At 47.5% G+C, this 18,595-nt stretch overlaps 3 protein-coding genes and 1 pseudogene across 4 annotated transcripts; all 4 read right to left on the bottom strand.

Moving 5' to 3' along the window:
• Positions 1–1,941: 1,941 nt before the first annotated feature.
• Positions 1,942–4,429, bottom strand: LOC127770876 (protein DUF642 L-GALACTONO-1,4-LACTONE-RESPONSIVE GENE 2-like; annotated as a pseudogene).
• A 2,486-nt stretch (positions 4,430–6,915) lies between these two features.
• LOC127771441 (protein DUF642 L-GALACTONO-1,4-LACTONE-RESPONSIVE GENE 2-like) lies at positions 6,916–8,788 on the bottom strand. The gene is made up of 3 exons (XM_052297356.1): positions 8,455–8,788; positions 7,820–8,317; positions 6,916–7,727 (listed from the first exon to the last, which is right to left on the bottom strand). The coding sequence occupies exons 1-3, from the start codon at positions 8,537–8,539 to the stop codon at positions 7,192–7,194; spliced, it is 1,119 nt and encodes a 372-aa protein (XP_052153316.1). The 5' UTR covers positions 8,540–8,788; the 3' UTR covers positions 6,916–7,191.
• Positions 8,789–9,018: 230 nt separating this feature from the next.
• LOC127771674 (protein DUF642 L-GALACTONO-1,4-LACTONE-RESPONSIVE GENE 2-like) lies at positions 9,019–11,204 on the bottom strand. Of its 2 annotated transcripts, XM_052297601.1 has the most exons (4): positions 10,959–11,204; positions 10,697–10,847; positions 10,025–10,522; positions 9,019–9,927 (listed from the first exon to the last, which is right to left on the bottom strand). In XM_052297601.1, exons 2-4 carry the CDS (start codon positions 10,791–10,793, stop codon positions 9,389–9,391), a joined length of 1,134 nt encoding a protein of 377 aa, XP_052153561.1. In that variant the 5' UTR covers positions 10,794–10,847; positions 10,959–11,204; the 3' UTR covers positions 9,019–9,388. The 2 variants fall into 2 exon arrangements, with proteins under 2 accessions (XP_052153561.1, XP_052153560.1); XM_052297600.1 differs by lacking the exon at positions 10,959–11,204 and having other exon boundaries at positions 10,697–10,928.
• Positions 11,205–12,881: 1,677 nt separating this feature from the next.
• Positions 12,882–14,640, bottom strand: LOC127771598 (protein DUF642 L-GALACTONO-1,4-LACTONE-RESPONSIVE GENE 2-like). Its single transcript, XM_052297526.1, has 3 exons — positions 14,410–14,640; positions 13,755–14,252; positions 12,882–13,633 (listed from the first exon to the last, which is right to left on the bottom strand). Exons 1-3 carry the CDS (start codon positions 14,510–14,512, stop codon positions 13,095–13,097), a joined length of 1,140 nt encoding a protein of 379 aa, XP_052153486.1. The 5' UTR covers positions 14,513–14,640; the 3' UTR covers positions 12,882–13,094.
• Between the last annotated feature and the right edge of the window lie 3,955 nt (positions 14,641–18,595).

Genomic DNA, 18,595 nt, shown 5'->3' with positions numbered 1-18,595 from the left:
CCATCTTATTTACATGGAACACAATTTTTTTACTCAGGTTGCACACATTTTGCATAATAGACACATGGTACGTAATGTCAAGTGGTCCTTTTTCTATAGTTCAAGTAGTAATTTTAAAAACTAAAAAAAAGGTTTATTCCTTGGGCTGGGCTACATTACCATATCACTCCAAACCACCCGAAATCTGGTTGAAGGCTGAAATGTTAACAGTTTTAACAGTTAAAGATCGTAGAGGTGAGTGTGTGTGCGTGTATACAAATGTATGCACTTGTATTGTGTTTCCTAAAAAAACCTATAGTATGATTTATGGTTGTTTTCAGAAATTAGTATCTTGAAAGTTAAAGGCTGTAAGATATGCTTGAAAAATCATGTGTACCCTAATATTGTTGGTTTTGTCTGAAGTTTTGAAATAGTACACATGGGTACATTGAAGGTTTTCTTTACCTCTCGAGAAGATATGCCATAATTTCTTGCATAATCATCCACATTAACTTCGTTAGGATGGAGTGATCCTTAATTTGTGAAGTTTCTATCACTTACTTTTGCTTGTGCCCGGAGGCCGGATCCAATGTACTCCACGAACCCCGAAATCTCCTAGTGCCATGGCGGCCCCTTGTGCTCCACTGGGACCTTTCTGGCCCATAGTAGAAGTTTCCGTTTGGTAGTAGGCCTATACATGTAAAGTAGGCCCGGCCCAGTTGTATAAAGCAATCAGGTGCCGCAATCGTGAACACAAACGAATTGTGAGTCGGACATGAGCTATTGCGCGCAAGACCAAGATGAAAACGTATTTGGCAAATCACGTACCACATGTTCGGACTACCTAGTTCTCGTCGTCAACAACATCAACAACCGGTCGAGCAGACGCGCCGACGACAAAGCACGAACAGCGCCATGAAAAGCGTGGCGCCCTTCGTCATGATCGCCGATGGACTCCCACGCCGACGAGAGCTCCCCAGCTTTGGCCGCGAGACCACGCCGACACTCGCGGGCCGGACGCCACGTACTAGAGGGACAGCACGCATCTTCGTCGATGCCCGTGGCACGCTGCAGACGCAGAGCGACCGCCTGCAGCCACGTGGAGCTTGGGTGGCACACGCTCTGTTCAACGCATTGGCACTACCAGTAGCAGGAGAGATTCCGACTCAGGCCGAGTTAGATCGAAGTTTTTTTTTAAACTTTTAACTTTTCCATCACATTAAAACTTTTCTACGTACGTAAATTTTCAACTTTTTTATCACCTCATGCGTGGTGTAGTACGGCTGCAGACCTGCAGTGCTTTGCTAGTGGTTATTTTCAACTTTTCATCGATCGCACTGGCCGGCACGGCAGACCGTTGAAGGCATTTTTCAGATTTTTTATCCATTCAAATGTACTAATGTAGGAATACTACTATCCTTCTGCCCCGGAGTCAAATATATCATTCATGCATCTAGAAAAGTCAAAACCTTCACAGGAGCAATATTATATGCCTACGGGTGTGTTTTGTTCACACCAAAATTAAAAATTTGATTGAAATTGAAACGATGTAACGAAAAAGTTGAAAGTTTATTTGTAGGAAAGTTTTGATGTGATGGAAAAGTTGAAAGTTTGAAGAAAAAATTAGGAACTAAACCAGGCCTACATCTCGTGTTTCTTCTTTCACATTGATCGGTATTCCCTCCGTTTCACAATGTAAGATTTTTTAGCATTGTCCATATTTATGTACATGTTAATGAATCTAGACAAATATATGTATAAATTTATTAACATATATATATAAATATAAGCAATGTTAGAAAATCTTATATTACGAAACGAAAGAATAGTACTACAAGGAAATGTCCATGATACAATACTTCCCACTTTTGGAAGAAAATCAACGTCTTGTGAGCCCGTGGCTCACAGGACAATCCAATTTGGGCTGAGGTGTTACAAGATTGCAATCTAGGGTGTGTTTAGTTCACGCTAAAATTAAAAGTTTGGTTGAAATTAAAATGATGTGATGAAAAAGTTAGAAGTTTATGTGTAGAAAAGTTTTAATGTGATAAAATAGTTAAAAGTTTAAAGAAAAAGTTTGTAACTAACTTAGCCCTAGCTTGGGCTCGAATGCCGGTTGAAGAGCACAAGGGTAGTTGTACTGGCATTGTCCATACGACTACTCCGGGTCTCCCAGCATAGGCAGCTACTACCGTACTAACAAACCGTAGTACTCCCTCATTCCTAAAATAAGTGTAGTTTTATATTATTCACGTTCAAGGTTTGATTGTTTGTCTTATTTGAAAAATTTTTTATGATTAGTATTTTTATTGCTATTAGATGATAAAACATGAATAGTACTTTATGTGTGACTAAATATTTTTAAATTTTTTATAAAATTTTTAAATAAGACGAACGGTCAAACGTTGGGCATGGATATCCACGGCTGCACTTATTTGGGACGGATGTAGTACGTTCTGGTGCAACACAGTGTGTGCAACTAGGCAACTACAGGTCAAGTACCGCCCGGCACACTGACGAGGGATGCTACATCAACAACCGGCGAACCGTGTGCTTGTCCACACTGACGAGGGAGACGTCATCGACCACAGGACCGCACAGCGTGCCGTCCGACTTCATATGGTGGTTGGAGCTGTGGAACACCACGCGCGTCCGGTTGGCGACAGCCGCGAACACGAGCTCGGCGCGCTCGTGCCCGCCAGTGCCCCGCGACTCGTACGACACCTTCAGCGTCGCCCGCGCCGCGTACGCGTCCACGGCAAGGGACCCGATGCACCCGTTGCCGGCGTCCCCGACGGAGAACGACAGCGTGTACCGCCGCCCGGGCACGGTCGCCACCTCCTGCACCTGCGCGCACTCCCTCCCGGCCACCATCTCCACGGCGTGCGCGCCGCTCGGCACCGCGTGGCGCGCCGAGTCCACGTACTTGACGACCTTCGTGGTCGACATGACCATCCACCCGGGCAGCGGCGAGTGCACGTCCTCGTCCATCGGCGGCACCAGGACACCCCACGGCGTGTCGGCGAAGATGTACGGGCCCTCCTCGAAGTCCCCGTTCCTCAGCATTGTACCACCTGCCAGTTCAGTTGAATAGATTCTGAACTCGTCATAATGTGTTTTGCTTGCGACATGTCGAAAATTCTCTTGAGCAACGGATTAGCTTACGTACCCCTGGTGTGATGGGGAGGAGGAAGAGTCTTGATGGCGACGAGGCCGATGAGTGGGCCGCAGGCCGGGTCCTCCTCGACGCCGGGGTTGTGGATGGAGAGCCACACGGCGCTGTGTTCGGCCTTGAAGGCCCAGGAGTAGGAGTCCCAGCCGGTGCTGGTGTACACGGTCTGGATCGGGAGCACGCTGAACTCCGGCGTGACGGACACGTTCAGCTTCTCGGCCTGGGCGCAGGTGCGCGCGGCGCTGAATGTGACAGAGTAGTACATGTGACGGGTGACGCTGATCCGCTGCCGGATGGTTGCGTCGTTGCCAAGGCGCACGGCGTACGCGCCCTCCGGCACCGCCAGGATCATGTCCTGCTCCTTGTGCCCGGACCCGATGTACTCCACGAACCCAGAGATCTCCCAGTTCGGTTCAGCTGGGACTTGTCCGGCCCGTGCTCGAAGTTGCCGTTTGGTAGAAGGCCTGTACGCACAATATATGATCGAGCTGTCACAAAGTGAGAAATGATATTGAAAACAGAGGAAAGGGGTTCTCTGTTATAGTGAACTGAAAATTGAACTAGAAAAAGTCCGAACGCAAAGCAACTTTGCTGTATTATGTAGCTCGAAACAGAACTGAGCTTCGACATTACAGCGATTAAAGGGCAAAGCAGTGGTTTCTTAAGCAGTGAAGTAGTGAACTAGTGAAGAACAGTATTACGCTGTACAGAGTTCAGAGTTCGGAGAGAATTAACGAGCCAGGTGTAACTACTTACTATGACTAAAAATGAAAGTGGTTCAGATCGCTGCAGATTGGCTTTGGCTGTTAGTTTCTAGAAAATTCACTGTCATGATCAGCAGAAGATTTGAGCTTTGAATCCTCAATCCTCTCTGGTGTGCACCTGATCTATATATGCATTGTCAACCTTATCAAGTTCATTCATAAATTGCTATCTGATATTTAACTCAGGTGATAATACTGTAGATGCAGGAAGGATCAAAAGAGATATTCACACACCAAACAGATCTATTATACAACTAACTTTCGTTCAAAAAAAAATGATTATACAACTAACTGCTGCATGTATATGCAGTTGTGAGGATCGATCTATGGATATAAGTCAACGGCAGGTTTCGCGTGGTACAAAACAATAGAAGGTTCGGCAACTGATTAACATGCTGATAGTATTTGTTCACGAGTGCTCACCATCGGTGACAGAGAAGACCACCGGTGCAGCCACGCCAACGAGCACCACCACCACAAGAGCCAGGCAGCGCGTGCACTTCGCCAAGACCATGATCATGAGCTCTCGTCACTCGGTCCAGCACTCGAACTTCGCTGGAGCTTGGTGCAAACAGACAAATCGAATCGGAGTAGGTCGTTTTACCGATTCGCGAGGGGCCAGTGCGCGAGCTCACATATATAAGAGCTGTTGCTTATTACAACTTGTGATATCTGTGCAGGGAGGATGAGTCCGGGACGCCGCGAGACGCGCCGGCTGGATCGTACGGAAGGCATCACGGCAACTTGGGGACCATCTGCTACAGAAGATTCCTCTCCAGTTTGCACGCCGCCCAGCTCGGGGCCACGGCGTCGCCGCGCACAGCGGGTTGGGGGTTCGAGCTTGGGGCCTGGGGCACTGGGGCTGTGCCATGAGAGCAGGTACAATAGCAGGCTATAAACCAGCTGTAACTATATATCGAGAAGAAAAGAGAAGAGAGAGAAGAAAGCGGGCTATAAATTTATAGCCGGCTGCAACACGAACTCCAACATATTATGTGTGTATGAGAGGTGTGACCGTATATTAATAGTGTAGTATATTTTTATAGTTAACTATTCTATAAATGAACTATTAGATTGGCTATAGATATTTTAGAGCAGTAGTTGGCTATACTATTGAGCTTGCTCTGACAAAACGATGCGTCCCAGCCGAGATGGCGTGGATCTCTTCTCCGCACGCCTCGGCGCCTCGGCGAAGCTGCGACGAAGAGTACGGACTACGGCCGCTCGGCGCCGCGATTCCCACCGTCTCGTGTTGCGCAAAGTCTCCGCAGGCCGGTGTCGTGGGTGCCGGGTGCCGGCCGTTCTTTTTTCATCTTCCTTTTTAAAACTCACGGCCTGCCCTGTGCAGTCCCTGCGTCTCCCTAACGGAGGCAATTTGTCAACTTTGTTTTGTTATGAGAGGAAATGCGAGTTGCAACTCCAAATAATTTTACAAACCCCCTCCCTTTTTATAAACAAATTACAAACATGGACGCTCGTAGCGTACGTAAACTATCCCTATGAACACGTACAACATACACGGCATATTCCTCTGGGCAGTTCTGAAAAGACTAGGCGGCATATTTTAATATTAACAAAGTCATTACGAGCACCTCGTTATCAACCAGTACATCGTCTACCACCAAAAGGATAAATTGCTATAAATGCGAGTATCCATGCCAAGTCTATGACTTAAACCTAAATGTGTGACTTAAACCTAAACGGATAGGTTCCATCACAAGTGACCTAACTAGTTGAGATCTGCTCATTTCGCATGTAATCTCAAATTTTCGAACACCGGTATTACAATTTGTTTAAAGAAACCCATATTTAATGGAAAATGTCTTGTGAAACCCAGTTACAAGCATGCATGTATCATATTTAATAATAGCCTGTACTATATTCGTAGAAATAAATTGATTTCATTTTTAGGGAAAGTAGACGAGATGGATGCATATTTTGAGTATGCAAATATGAATTTTCTTTTAAAAAATTATTACATAATAATAGAATAGAAGTATTTTATATAAATAAACATTTTAGCTTAAAATATAAAGTACTTAAAATAAATCGTAATACCTTAAATTTTGGGTTTTGTGTCACCGATACCTGAAAATGTAGGCTTCTATGAAATTTACTCTTATTTCAAAGTTGGCGCTATAGCATCTTCAAGGTCAAATCCCTCGCCAACGAGGACAAATATTGTAGGAGCAAAGTGCATCTGTAATTCTGAATCGCTGGTCAGTCTTTCAACCGAGCAGTAAACCAAACTTATGTTTCAAACTATGAGAGGATGAAAAGAGCATTTTTAAACAATTTTGTAATAAAGGGTGAGTTTGGAAGAGCCAGCTGTGGCAGCAGCAGCGCTACAGCTACAAGACTCAACAAGCAAGATTATGCTAGGGGAGCTGCAGCTCAGTGGCTGTGCAGCTACAACCCAGCTGAACCAAACAAACCCAAAAGGGATAAGTTACTGTTTAATTATCAGCTTTGCTGGTCTGCGTGCGCCTGAAAAATTTCAATATGTCAGTTGAATTTTTTTGCCGTTGGATTTGCATCACGATATATGCTTTTAATCGGGTCTAATTTTATATGAGTTTTGTAACGGGCTGCACTTTGCCTCAACCCAATAACCCATGGGCTCCGTTGATTGATGAGCGGCTTAATGAGAAAACGAGAAGACTAGAAAAGGAAAAAAAAAAAGGTCTAGCTATAATTATGGTATCACATTTTATTCTCCTCACAATCAGTTTTGCTATACATTTGTCGATATTTTTTTTTCTCACAATCAGTTTTGCTATACATTTATCGATATTTATTTTCTAAAAAATTAACATACGTAAACATAGTATAATTCTAAATATGTAATGTAATTACATCGTAACCTGCATGTAACTGCAATAATGCAATAAGTATGTAGTTTTATATGATGTAACTTTATGCGGTGTCTCCTTTTCACATTACCGAATCAGCTACAGTATTTTTAATGAAAAAATGCCATGGTTTTATGCTTTGAAAATTTGTCGCATACTCACATTTCGCATTCTCATTCTCTTACTCTATACCGTCCGCGTATTTATCTTGCTTCAATGCTTGTGCAATATGTTGATGGGATCGGTCGTTCTTCTATTATAACGCTAGGTCACCCAGACCCTGTAGCCATACTAGTACTTCAATTTGACGACGACTCTAAGTCAAAGTGTCAACACTTCATACAAATTAGCACCCGATTTTCAAGCGATCACCAGCCACCGCGGAGGCGCGGGTAGCAGACGGCGTAGTGCAACAACGTTAACGTTACAGGCGAGCAGCGCGCTTGCGTACGCTGACGAGGGAGATGTCATCGACGAGAGGCCCGCACAGCGTCCCGTCCGGCTTCGTGTGGTAGTTGAAGCTCTGGAACACCACGCGCGTCAGGTTCGCGACCGCCGCGAAGTCGAGCTGGGCGCGCTTGTGCCCGCCCGTGCCCTGCGACTCGTACGGCACCTTGGCCGTGGCCCGCGCCGCGTACGCCTCCACGGCCAGCGAATCCTTGCACCCGTTGCCCGCGTCCCCGACGGAGAACGACAGCCTGTACGACCGCCCGGGCACGGTCGCCACCTCCTGCACCAGCGCGGTCTCCCTGCCGGCCACAAGCTCCACGGCGCGCGCGCCCTGCGGCACCCTGTGGTGCGGCGAGTCCACGTACTTGATGACCTTCGTGTCCGACATGATCATCCACCCCGGCAGCGGCGAGTGCTCGTCCTCGAAGATCGGTGGCACCAGCACGCCCCACGTCGCGTCCGGGAAGATGTACGGCCCCTCCTCCAGGTCTCCGTTTCTCAACATGTTTCCTACATGCCAGGCCAATGAGTGAGTTCATTGTCTCAACAAAAAACTTACTTTTTGTTCGGCGAAGCAGTAGGAACAGATCTGTGACTGTTACCTTTGGTGCGGCGCGGAGGGTAGAGGTTCTTGATGGCAATGGAGTCAATGAGCGGGCCGCACGCCGGGTCCTCCTCCTCGCCGGGGTTGTGGATGGAGAGCCACACGACGCTGTGTTTGGCCCTGAAGGCCCAGGAGTAGGAGTCCCAGCCGCTGCTGGTGTAAACCGTCTGGATCGGGAGCACGCCGAACTCCGGTGTGACGGACACGTTCAGCTTCTCCTTCTGGGCGCAGGTGCGCGCCGCGCTGAAAGTGATGGAGTAGTAAGCGCGCCGCGTCACGCTAAGCCTCTGCCGGATGGTGGCGTCGTTGCCCAATCGCACGGCGCGCGCGCCCTCCGGCACCGCCAGGATCATGTCCTGCTCCCTGTGCCCGGACTCGATGTACTCCACGAACCCCGAGATCTCCCAGTTCGGTATGGCGTATCGACCCGTCACCACCGTGCCGTTCAGCTGGGACTTGTCCGGCCCGTCCTCGAAGTTGCCATTTGGCAACAGGCCTATGATAAAGCATAGATCATGGTGAAATGAAGTCAATCAGAACATGGGAACTGCGTAAATCATCACCGTGCAAATCATGCAAAAGGCTCAAAAAATATTTAACAGAGGAGCGCTGTAGCAGTCTGCGAGATCTCACCATCGGTGACGGCTGAATCGGCCCGAGCAGCCGAGCCGACGAGCAAGAAGAGCAGCGCCACGACGCTACGCGCGCTCCCAGTCATACCGTGGCTCCCTTCTCGCGAGTCGCGAGCTCTCGGCTGCTCCCGACGTCCGACTCTCTGGAGCTAGATGGGACGCACAAGCTTGGTGAGCCAGAGACCGCCAAAGCCGCCGTGCCGTTCTACCACTGTCCACTTAAATGCCGGGCATGGCATACTGGCATGGCAAGTGACACCGACGCGCGCGCGCGCCGGTGCGTGGGTCACGAGGAGGACCGGAGGAATTCGGGCCTCGGCTCTCTGTTTCGAGGCGATCCGAATGGCCACGTCCTGCCAACTCGGGACCTGCAAAGCTGCAGCTGTAAGCAAGGAACAGTGACCGCAGCTACTCACGTGGCATTCCGCCACGAATGGAAGATTCGGCTCCAGTTTCCACAGGGCCATGGCCCATGCCCGGTGTGGTCATGTGGCGGTCCTCGGGGCTCAATCTCTCAACCACTAGCTGTTCTCTGTTACAATATATGTGAAAAAGGGTTCTTTCCAACAAGGTAGAAGTACAATATTTTTTCTACTACTGAAATGGAGTATAGTAGTACAATGTTAAAACAATGCATCTTGGTGTAACATAGTGTATTTTCAGTAGCACTCTACTAAAACTAATGCATTCATCCAGCTTCTAATTTGTAATGAAATCTAGCACAGGCGAAAACATTTTCTGGTGCTCAGATGTCTGAGTTAACCCTCGACAGGCGAAGGACTACATCTGAATCTCAAATCCGTTCGTCTTCCTACTGAGAAAATCCGGTGCAGGAAACTCAATTCAATGATATGTGTATCATCGAACTATACATAATTTCCGACGAACCGGAGAGGCGCAGTACAAAATGAATGCCACGTTGACGTTAGCCTATGTTACAGAAGAAGCCGGCGATGGCTGTGGACGCCGACGACCGACGCGTCGTCGACGACGGGCCCACAGAGCGTGCCGTCGGGCTTCATGGTGTAGGCCATGCTGACGAACACCACCCGCGTCCGCTTGTCCGTCGCCGTGAACTCGAGCACCCCGCGCTTGTTCCCACCCCTGCCCTGCGACTCGTACGGCACCTTCACGCTGCCGTGCGACACGTACGCCTGCACGGACATGGACCCCACGCACCCGTCGCCGGCGTCCCCGACGGAGAACTCCAGCCGGTACGACCGCCCGGGCACGGTGCACACCTCCTGCACCAGCGCCGCCTCCATGCCGGCCACCAGCTCCACCGCGCGTGCGCCGCCTGGAACGGCGTAGTGCGCCGCGTCCACGTACTTGACGGACTTGGTGTATCCCATGATCGTCCATGGCGACAGTGGCGAGTAGTCGTCCTCGTCCATCGGCGGCACAAGCACGCCCCACGACGTGTTGGGGAAGATGTACGGGCCTTCCTCGAAGCCCCCATTCTTCAGCAAGTTATCTGACGGGATTTGTTTCACGGAGAACGTATTAAACTATGTAAGGATGCAATTACAGCATTAGAGCAAACTTCAATAGTGACATCGATCTTTAGTTACCTTTGGTGCTTGGAGGAGATTGCAGAGTCTTGATGGCGAACGAGTCGATGAGGGGGCCGCAGGCCGCGTCATCGGTGACGCCAGGGTTGTGAACGATGAGCGACATGTCGCTGCGTCTCGCCTTGAACGCCCAGGAGTAGGAGTCCCAGCCGCTGCTGGTGTACACGGTCTGGATGGGGACCTCGCCGATCTCCGGGGTGACCGTGATGTTGAGGAGCTCGGACTGGGCGCAGGTGCGCGCCGCGCTGAAGGTGACGGAGTAGTGCATTCCCCGCGTCAGGGTGAGCCGCTGCTGGATGGAGGCCTCGTTGCCCAGCCGCACGGCGTACGCGCCCTCCGGCACCGGCAGGAGCATGTCACCCTGCATCTGGCCCGACCCGATGTACTCCACGAACCCGGAGATCTCCCACTGCGGTATCGCGTAGCGCCCGATCACCCTCGTGCCGTTCAGCTGCGACTTGTCCGGCGCCTCCTCGAAATTGCCATTCGGCAGCAGGCCTGAACACGCAGCGTAGAGCACACATGTCAGCGAACTCGCTCGTGCACCAGCTAGTTTCTATCAAGTGTCACTCGCCAAATTATTGACCAGAAATGAGCATGAGAAATTTATCGTGAAAAACCACAACTGTGTTAAACAATTGTTTAAGCTAGCATGGTGTTGCAGGTTCTCACCGTCCATGATGGCCGAAGCCGATCGAGCAGCAACGCTGAGGAGCAAGAGCAGCACCACGCAGCAGGTGCTCCGCACCATCTCTGTTTTCCTTCTCATCAGCTGCCTTCGGGACAAGAAGTACTCCCTATACTCTGAATATCTGATACTCAGCTGTAAACAAGTTGCCGCAGAATTTTGGTAATGGAACAAGTAGTGCTGCATCACAGTGCTGTGTTGGCACTTGTAGTTATAGAGGAGATGCGTGCTCAGAGAGGATGTAACCTGGATGGAGCTTTTTTTGACGGAAGAACCTGGATGGAGCTAGTGCTGGCAAGTTGGGCACCTTGCTTCCTACGGCAAGCCGAGCAAAACTCGCTCCGGATGCACGGGCCGCCACGATCGAGGCGGTTGGCAGGGCATCTCTCCGTCCTGAGATGCGGTGGAAATGGAGTTCCTCGGCGTGTTGGTGACTGGGGAAGGCGCGACTGCGTGTTGCGGTGTTTGGCTTGGGGTCACAATGTCACATGGCCATTCCTTTCCCTTCTTTCTCGTTCGCATGGCCACCTGCCATTACAAAACTCCGCCCTTCCCTGCATCTGTGGCGGCGACCTGCGAGGAGGTGACAAACTGCAGTTACTGGTGCACGCCGCCCGATGCGGCGACTCTCGTCGTTGATCCGGGCAACTGGGGATGACTAGGGCTGAGAAAACGGGCCTCGTGTTGGGTGTACACGTGGTCTGGTCTGCCGATCTGGCCCATGAGGCCGAAATCACTAGCCCAAAAATTTTACTTTCTGCCGTACCGATTAAGACACACTATCACACTGGGTAGTACACAAATGTCGTGGCCCAAATCTGGTTAGATCCACACTATAACGCGTTGATCTTTTTTTGACACGATAATGCGTTCATTTGATGCTAATGGCCTGTGTTGCTATTACTAATCACACATGACGATACTGCAGGACCTGTAAGCAACAAGACGGAAAGCAAGAATTTCAGTTAAAAAGATGTAATATTTTTCCTCAATTAATGAAACATATGAAACATTTTCGTTGAAACATTTTTCATCGTGGTGTGCAATATGTGAAACATTCTGTGATAATATAGTGCAACACCGTCCAGTATTTGCAAAAATATAGGATGTTCAACAACACTTTCCTATTTTATACTCTAACATGATACGTTGTATTTCTGGAATAGTGATGGTACGTTAAGCAAACATAAACGGTGTGGATTTACATTTTTAAAGATTTTTATGCACCAAGATATCACATGACAAAAAGTTTACTAGCCACAAATATATTTGACTTTTTAAAGGACCTTGCAACATGTCTATTATTTCCGACCCAGAAAAACTCTATTTCTAATCATCGGTTTATAAACTAATGGTTAGTGTAAACAACCAAAGTGTCCATTGTTAATTAAAAATGTAGTTATTAGTACTATAATAGATAAGTTGTAGGCAAAGAATAAACTTCTTGATTTTGTGAACCAATAAGTAGGTAGGAAGGTAGAAATGAAATTTTGTTTAATAAAGTTTGAGGGCTAGAAATGTTTTTTTTAATAGAAGGAATAATTGTTTATTCCATAGTCTAATTTAAAATGATCTTGACTACTCCCTTCGTTCTAAAATAGACAAATATACAAATATAGCACAAGATGTGATGTATTCTAGTTTACAAATAGACAAGAGTTTGTCTAAATTCATAATACCCTCTCCGTCCCAAAAATATAACAATTTTTAGTCCTCATGATTTATCCCAAAATATAACTTCTCAACCAACATTCTCTTTCCAACCAATCAAAACCCTCCACCATTCACTTTTCACACCTACCTCTACTACTCATCCAATCATAACCATCCACCATTCATTTGTACCTATTTTTTTAATAACCGTATATAACTCTAAAACTTTTTTATATTATGAGATGGAGAGAGTATTGTATATAGTATGTTTGTTTATTTTACTTTTTTATATTATGAGACGGAGAGAGTATTGTATATAGTATGTTTGTTTATTTTAGAATAGATGTAGTAGACGTGAAGCTTACCTCTGGGACTACTAATGAAGAGCTTGATCTCAACCTTAAAACATGATTCCAATAATCTAACATAAATGAGTACATTACACTTGTGACTTGATAGTTGAGACAAGTCAAATTCAATCATCTTTTCTACTGACTTCGTTTCTTTGCATCCAAACATGGGCCTGGTCATATTCAATATTCGAATAAGCATGTACGGTTATGTAATTACCCCCGGTTTTCTATCAATTGCATCCATAATATCTCACATTTTTTTCCTCGGTAAAAAAATCATCTCACCCTTTTGGCATAAGAATCATAGAGATATTCCTTCATATGGGACAACTTTAAGTCATTTTAAATTCTAGTGACTTTGACGATAGTAATAATATTACAGAAGGAACCGGCGGTGGCTGCGGACACTGACGAGCGACGCGTCGTCGATGACGGGACCACACAGCGTGCCGTCGGACTTCGTGGTGTAGGCCATGCTGACGAACACTACCCGCGTCCGTTTCTCCGTGGCCGTGAACTCGAGCAGCCCGCGCTTGTAGCCGCCCGTGCCCTGCGACTGGTACGTCACCTTCACGCTCCCGCGCGACGCGTACGCCTGCACGGTCAGGGACCCGGAGCACCCGTCGCCGGCGTCCCCGACGGAGAACTCCAGCCTGTAAGACCGCCCGGGCACTGTGCTCACCTCCTGCAGCATCGCCGTCTCCATGCCGGACACCAGCTCAACCGCGCGGGCGCCGCCCGGCACAGCGTAGTGCGCCGCGTCGATGTACTTGACGGACTTGGTGGTCGACAGGATCGTCCACGGGGACAGCGGCGAGTAGTCGTCCTCGTCCATGGGCGGCACAAGCACGCCCCAGGACGTGTTGGGGAAGATGTACGGGCCCTCCTCGAAGCCCCCATTCTTCAGCATGTTACCTGGTTCATTTTGTTCGATTGTTTCATGACTGTGAGCACATCCTTGTATTCAATTTTGTAGAGATGCACACTGATAGCAGCTTTGTGGAGAGGTTAGCACCCGGCTCAATTAATTAATTACCTTTCGTTCTTTGAGGAGGGTTCAGGGTCTTAATGGCGAACGAGTCGATGAGGGGGCCGCAAGCTTCGTCATCAGAGACACCGGGGTTGTGGACGATGAACAACACGACGCTGTGCTTGGCCTTGAAGGCCCAGGAGTAGGAGTCCCAGCCGCTGCTGGTGTACACCGTCTGGATGGGGATCTCGCCGGACTCGGGGGTGATCGTGATGTTGAGGAGCTCGGACTGGGCGCAGGTGCGCGCCGCGCTGAATGTGATGGAGTAGTGCATTCCCCGCGTCAGGGTAAGCCGCTGCTGGATGGAGGCCTCGTTGCCCAGCCGCACGGCGTACGCGCCCTCCGGCACCGGCAGGAGCATGTCTCCCTGCTTCTGGCCCGACCCGATGTACTCCACGAACCCGGAGATCTCCCACTGAGGTATCGCGTAGCGACCCGTCACCCTCGTGCCGTTCATCTGCGACTTGTCCGGCGCCTCCTCGAAGTTGCCATTCGGCAGCAGGCCTGAAAAATACACGCAGCAAGACATATCAGCGATCTTTCGTCATTTTCAGTACTATCTAAGCAGAAATGAGCGTCACAAATTTATCGTGCAACTGATTAACCGTCTAAATCGCATGTACGATCTTAAGCTGGCAAATGTACTATGGAAGGCTCTTACCATCGGTGATAGCCGACGCCGATCGAGCAGCAAAAGCAACGCCGACGAGCAAGAGCAGCGCGACGCAGGGGGTAGTCTGAATCATCTCTGTTTTTCTTCTCATCACCTCTCTGAGCAGGTACTGCTCCTGTTATTACTTGGTTGTAAGCAAGGTGGCAATGGGATTGGACAGCAAACAGGTTTAGAACTGTACAGGAGATTGTGATATGCTGTCACTTAATTATAGAGAACGGATCGGTGTTCAGAGTTCAGACCAGATGTCCAGAACTCCAGATGGACAGCGTGTTTTCTGCAGGAAACCGAGCGAAACGAGCGCCGGATCCGCGGACCGCCACGATCGAGGAGGTTGGCAGGGCATCTCTCCTCGGTTCTGAGGTGCCGTGGAAATGGGGTCCCTTGGCGAGGCGGCGACCGGGGAAGGCGTTGTCTGCGTTTGCCTGGGGTCACATGGTGGTTTGGCTTGCCATTCTGTTTCTTTTGCATGGGCGGCATGGGCGCATGGCTGCTCGCCATTTGAAAACTCCGCCGTCCCCCGCACCAGCACCTGTGAGAAGGGGGAAGCTGCGTAACGGCGACCGACGCGGCGCGCCACCGTCGGTGCGACTAACCCGCCCGTAAGGCTGTCGAAGGATAGTATATGCGCAGGAGCGATGTAGCATCTTAGCACACAAAAACAGGGCCGAAATTACATAGGGGTAAGGGCTAAGGCCCATAAATTTCTTGGACCAAATTGGTTTAGTACAACTCTCGTTCACGCATCAAAATTACCATGTCATTTTTCGATTACATGGAAAATACAACACGTCCACGCACCACACTCACGCTCCAATGATTGTGCTTCCTAACACAAGCTCAGAGAGATGAAGACCAACATCATATCTTAGTCCCACCAAATTCCTATAGAAAACACACTTACGCAACCAGGATTAAACTTTGTATGTGAAGCTATCCACGACTCTGCACCACACTAATGGTGTTTTCCTGAAATTACCACGGTAACTGAAATATTATAAAGATTAATAGCTATTGTTTCTATATGTTAGGTCTAATGATGTGTACAGATTCAAATAATTGTTATTTTGCGAAGTGAGTATATCTTAACTGGTTAGATTGTTTGTGGTGGAACCAACCCATCCATACTCAAGTATTAGATTTGTCAGGGTTACGGATAAGATATACTTATGTATCGATATGGTATATCTGCGCGTATACGGACGTTCTCTGTACACGTTAAGAAAATTCATCACGGAGTCCACAGATGGAAGGAGTCCTACTCGGATAGAACTGTGTCGTCACTGTATCGTGTAGGGTCCGATGTCTCTGAGTTCTACTTGGAGACCAACTTGCCTGCGGTATAAAAGGGACCCCCTGGGAGGACTTAAAGCATCAAATCTCACCACCAACACAACCAACACAGCCTACGAAGTCGGAGCCTACAGGAGCCAAGTCGCCGGGTGATCTAGTCGAACCAACTCGACCACGGTCTCGTCGGTATCATCGAGTTCTGCTATTTCCTTTGTAATCTGTGGTTTTCATCATATAATCCCATATTAACTGGATTAGGGCTATCACCTATCAAGGGGCCTGAACCAGTATAATCCCTGTTTTTTGTTTGCTTGATGTCGTACTACGTAGATCCTCGTACCAGCGAACCCCAAATACCCTCTATATCCGATCTACGGGTATCCCTCGTCAACAAGACTCGAAATGGGTGCTCGTATTTGCGACTTATTTTTCTTTCAGTGGTAGGCGACGTGCATGTGGACAACAAGATGTATCGGTTTAGTTTTTTGGTGGTACGCATAAAGATAAGGTGTGCGTGTGCACGTTTATATGGGTGAGTGCGCGTATGTTGTGAGTTATACTATGTTTAAAAAAATAAGTGTTTATTTCTATATCCTCAATGCATGTAAAGACTTAAAAAAGATATTCTGTAAAATATTATGCGCTAGTGTTTTTTCCTAAAATCATATCATACCTTTCAAAAGAGCCATACACTTTGGACAATTGGAGTGAAGAAGAGGCTACATACAAATGACCGAGCTAGCCAGTTCAACGATACAGTGTATAGGAATGATGGATCAAATCGAATGGGGAAAACAGCAGCAATAGCATGGGGAAAAAAACCAAACAAACAGATGAAGGGATCGAATACGTGTTGTGTGCAGGTTCAAGAAGTTAATTGGCACGCGGAGTAGGAAAAAGAGCAATGAAAAACGGAGGTTCAAGGGGTCGGAGTTTAAAATTCCGAACCCCTGCTTTCTCGGCGCTGATGATTTGGGGATGATAATTAATGGCATGAAGTGTAGGGTGGGTACTAACTAAAGCTCGAAAATTCTTTGATACAAACATTAGCAAAGTTTGGGAACAATGTAATCCATACTGCAATAAGTTGCCCCTCTGAACTCTGAAGTCTGAACACAACGTAACAAAATGAGTTACACAAATATACACCAAAATCTTTCAACGATAACAACTGATGGTAATAATTACCTTCACTGCTTCAGATGGATATTGTTATATTTAATTAGATAATTGATCCATTTAAATCAAATAAATTCCAAGTCTCATTATGCTAGGAATTCATGTGTATTCATTCTTTTATGGGATATCAATGGGATGAAGAGTTTTGAGAATTAATCCATTTGATTAGGGAATTGATAACTTATATCAATTAGTCCTAATTTATGGATGGTTGATGGTTGTGTAGTGGAGGATGGTTCATGGCTAGTTGATGACAATTAGTTGCTCTATTCCTCTTCCTATTCCATTGGTAATTTACATCAATTACTCCTAATTGATTGTTGGTCGATGGTTGTGTAGTGGAGGATGGTTGATGGCTTAATTGATGAGAATTAGTTACTCTATTCCTCTTCCTATTCCATGACTCTTACTCTTCATCTTCCATTCCTCTTATAAAATGAGAATGGATTTGATCTCCCGCGAGAGAAGTGAGACACATTTTCATCCATTTCCCAACGTTGTTGCTGCTACGGTAATCCCATCCCGACGAGTGTGTGCACACGCGTTGGGAGAGTAGGCCTCCGAAACCACGCGCTGCTGCGACGTTTGCACGGACGGGCGGGCGATCAGGTTTTTGGGGAGCGCAAGGCGCAACTACTCACCGTTCGTCAACATCTACTTCACCTTTACCAATATGTCGAACACTGGAGACAACAGCAACACTGGATACAAGGAGAAGGAATCTCCCATCAATACCAACAGAGGCAATATTGCCTCAAACTCCAGCGGAGGACCATTCTTGGGGTATAACCCTCTTACATTATTTCAATTAGAAGTTTTACTGTTAATGTTCATCGCCATGTCAACATTGTGTTATTATGTGATTGTTGATGCTTATTCTACATTAAGCATGCTCATGTTGATTACATTCACCACTATCACTGGATCAAATCCTATTGTAAATATCATGTTTATTATCTTGTTATTTTGGATTAAAATATGTCGAATTATGACCAAATTTCCAACAATCCAAAAACCTAATAGGTCATTTTCGGTAGTTGGCTTTGCTGCAACACTGAAACCACATGCTTTTGATGGTTCTAATTATAAGAGATGGAAAGCACGTGCACTACTATGGTTGACAGCGATGCTTCTATGTTTCACGGGGCAAACGATGTGAACCGCCTCTCTCTCCTGAGGAGGAGGCTAAGTTCGAGGTTTCGGATTGCCTGTTCCGTGGAGCATTGATCAGTGTACTCACTGACAATATAGTGGACGTGTACATGCACATGCCTTCAGGGAAGGACATGTGGGATGCACTTGAGGCCAAGTTCGGAGTTTCCGACGCCGGCAACGAGCTGTATGTCATGGAGCAGTTCAATGATTACAAGATGGTCGATGACCGTTCTGTAGTGGAACAGGATCATGAGATTTAGATGCTAGCAAAGGAACTTGAGAACAACAACTGTGAGTTGCCGGACAAGTTTGTGGTGGGTGGCATTATTGCCAAATTGCCACCTTCTTGGTCGGACTTTGCTACTTCTCTAAAACACAAGAGGCAAGAGTTCAGTGTTATTGATCTCATTGGCTCTTTGGGTGTTGAGGAGAAGGCGAGAGCAAAGGAAAACCGGGGCAAAAATATCGAGGGAGGTTCTAGCGCCAATTTGGTGCAAAAGAAGAACCCTCACGCATCCCACAACAACAACAACAACAAGAAAGTCAA

The sequence above is a fragment of the Oryza glaberrima genome, chromosome 4 (assembly GCF_000147395.1).
Source record: "Oryza glaberrima chromosome 4, OglaRS2, whole genome shotgun sequence".
Lineage (NCBI taxonomy): Eukaryota > Viridiplantae > Streptophyta > Magnoliopsida > Poales > Poaceae > Oryza > Oryza glaberrima.
The sequence above is the reverse complement of the archived record's forward strand: the minus strand, read 5'-3'. Positions and strand labels throughout refer to the sequence as shown.

Bases quoted from the DNA above. Each gene is read 5' to 3' on its own strand.
- LOC127771598 (XM_052297526.1), bottom strand. From the start codon at position 14,512: ATGAGAAGAAAAACAGAGATGATTCAGACTACCCCCTGCGTCGCGCTG. The intron at 14,253-14,409 runs GTAAGAGCCTTC...TGTATTTTTCAG, and splicing joins GGCGTCGGCTATCACCGATG to GCCTGCTGCCGAATGGCAAC. The intron at 13,634-13,754 runs GTAATTAATTAA...AAAATGAACCAG, and splicing joins CCCTCCTCAAAGAACGAAAG to GTAACATGCTGAAGAATGGG.
- LOC127771674 (XM_052297600.1), bottom strand. From the start codon at position 10,898: ATGCAGCACTACTTGTTCCATTACCAAAATTCTGCGGCAACTTGTTTA. The intron at 10,523-10,696 runs GTGAGAACCTGC...CTGCGTGTTCAG, and splicing joins GGCTTCGGCCATCATGGACG to GCCTGCTGCCGAATGGCAAT. The intron at 9,928-10,024 runs GTAACTAAAGAT...AAATCCCGTCAG, and splicing joins ATCTCCTCCAAGCACCAAAG to ATAACTTGCTGAAGAATGGG.
- LOC127771441 (XM_052297356.1), bottom strand. From the start codon at position 8,539: ATGACTGGGAGCGCGCGTAGCGTCGTGGCGCTGCTCTTCTTGCTCGTC. The intron at 8,318-8,454 runs GTGAGATCTCGC...GCTTTATCATAG, and splicing joins CGATTCAGCCGTCACCGATG to GCCTGTTGCCAAATGGCAAC. The intron at 7,728-7,819 runs GTAACAGTCACA...CCTGGCATGTAG, and splicing joins CCCTCCGCGCCGCACCAAAG to GAAACATGTTGAGAAACGGA.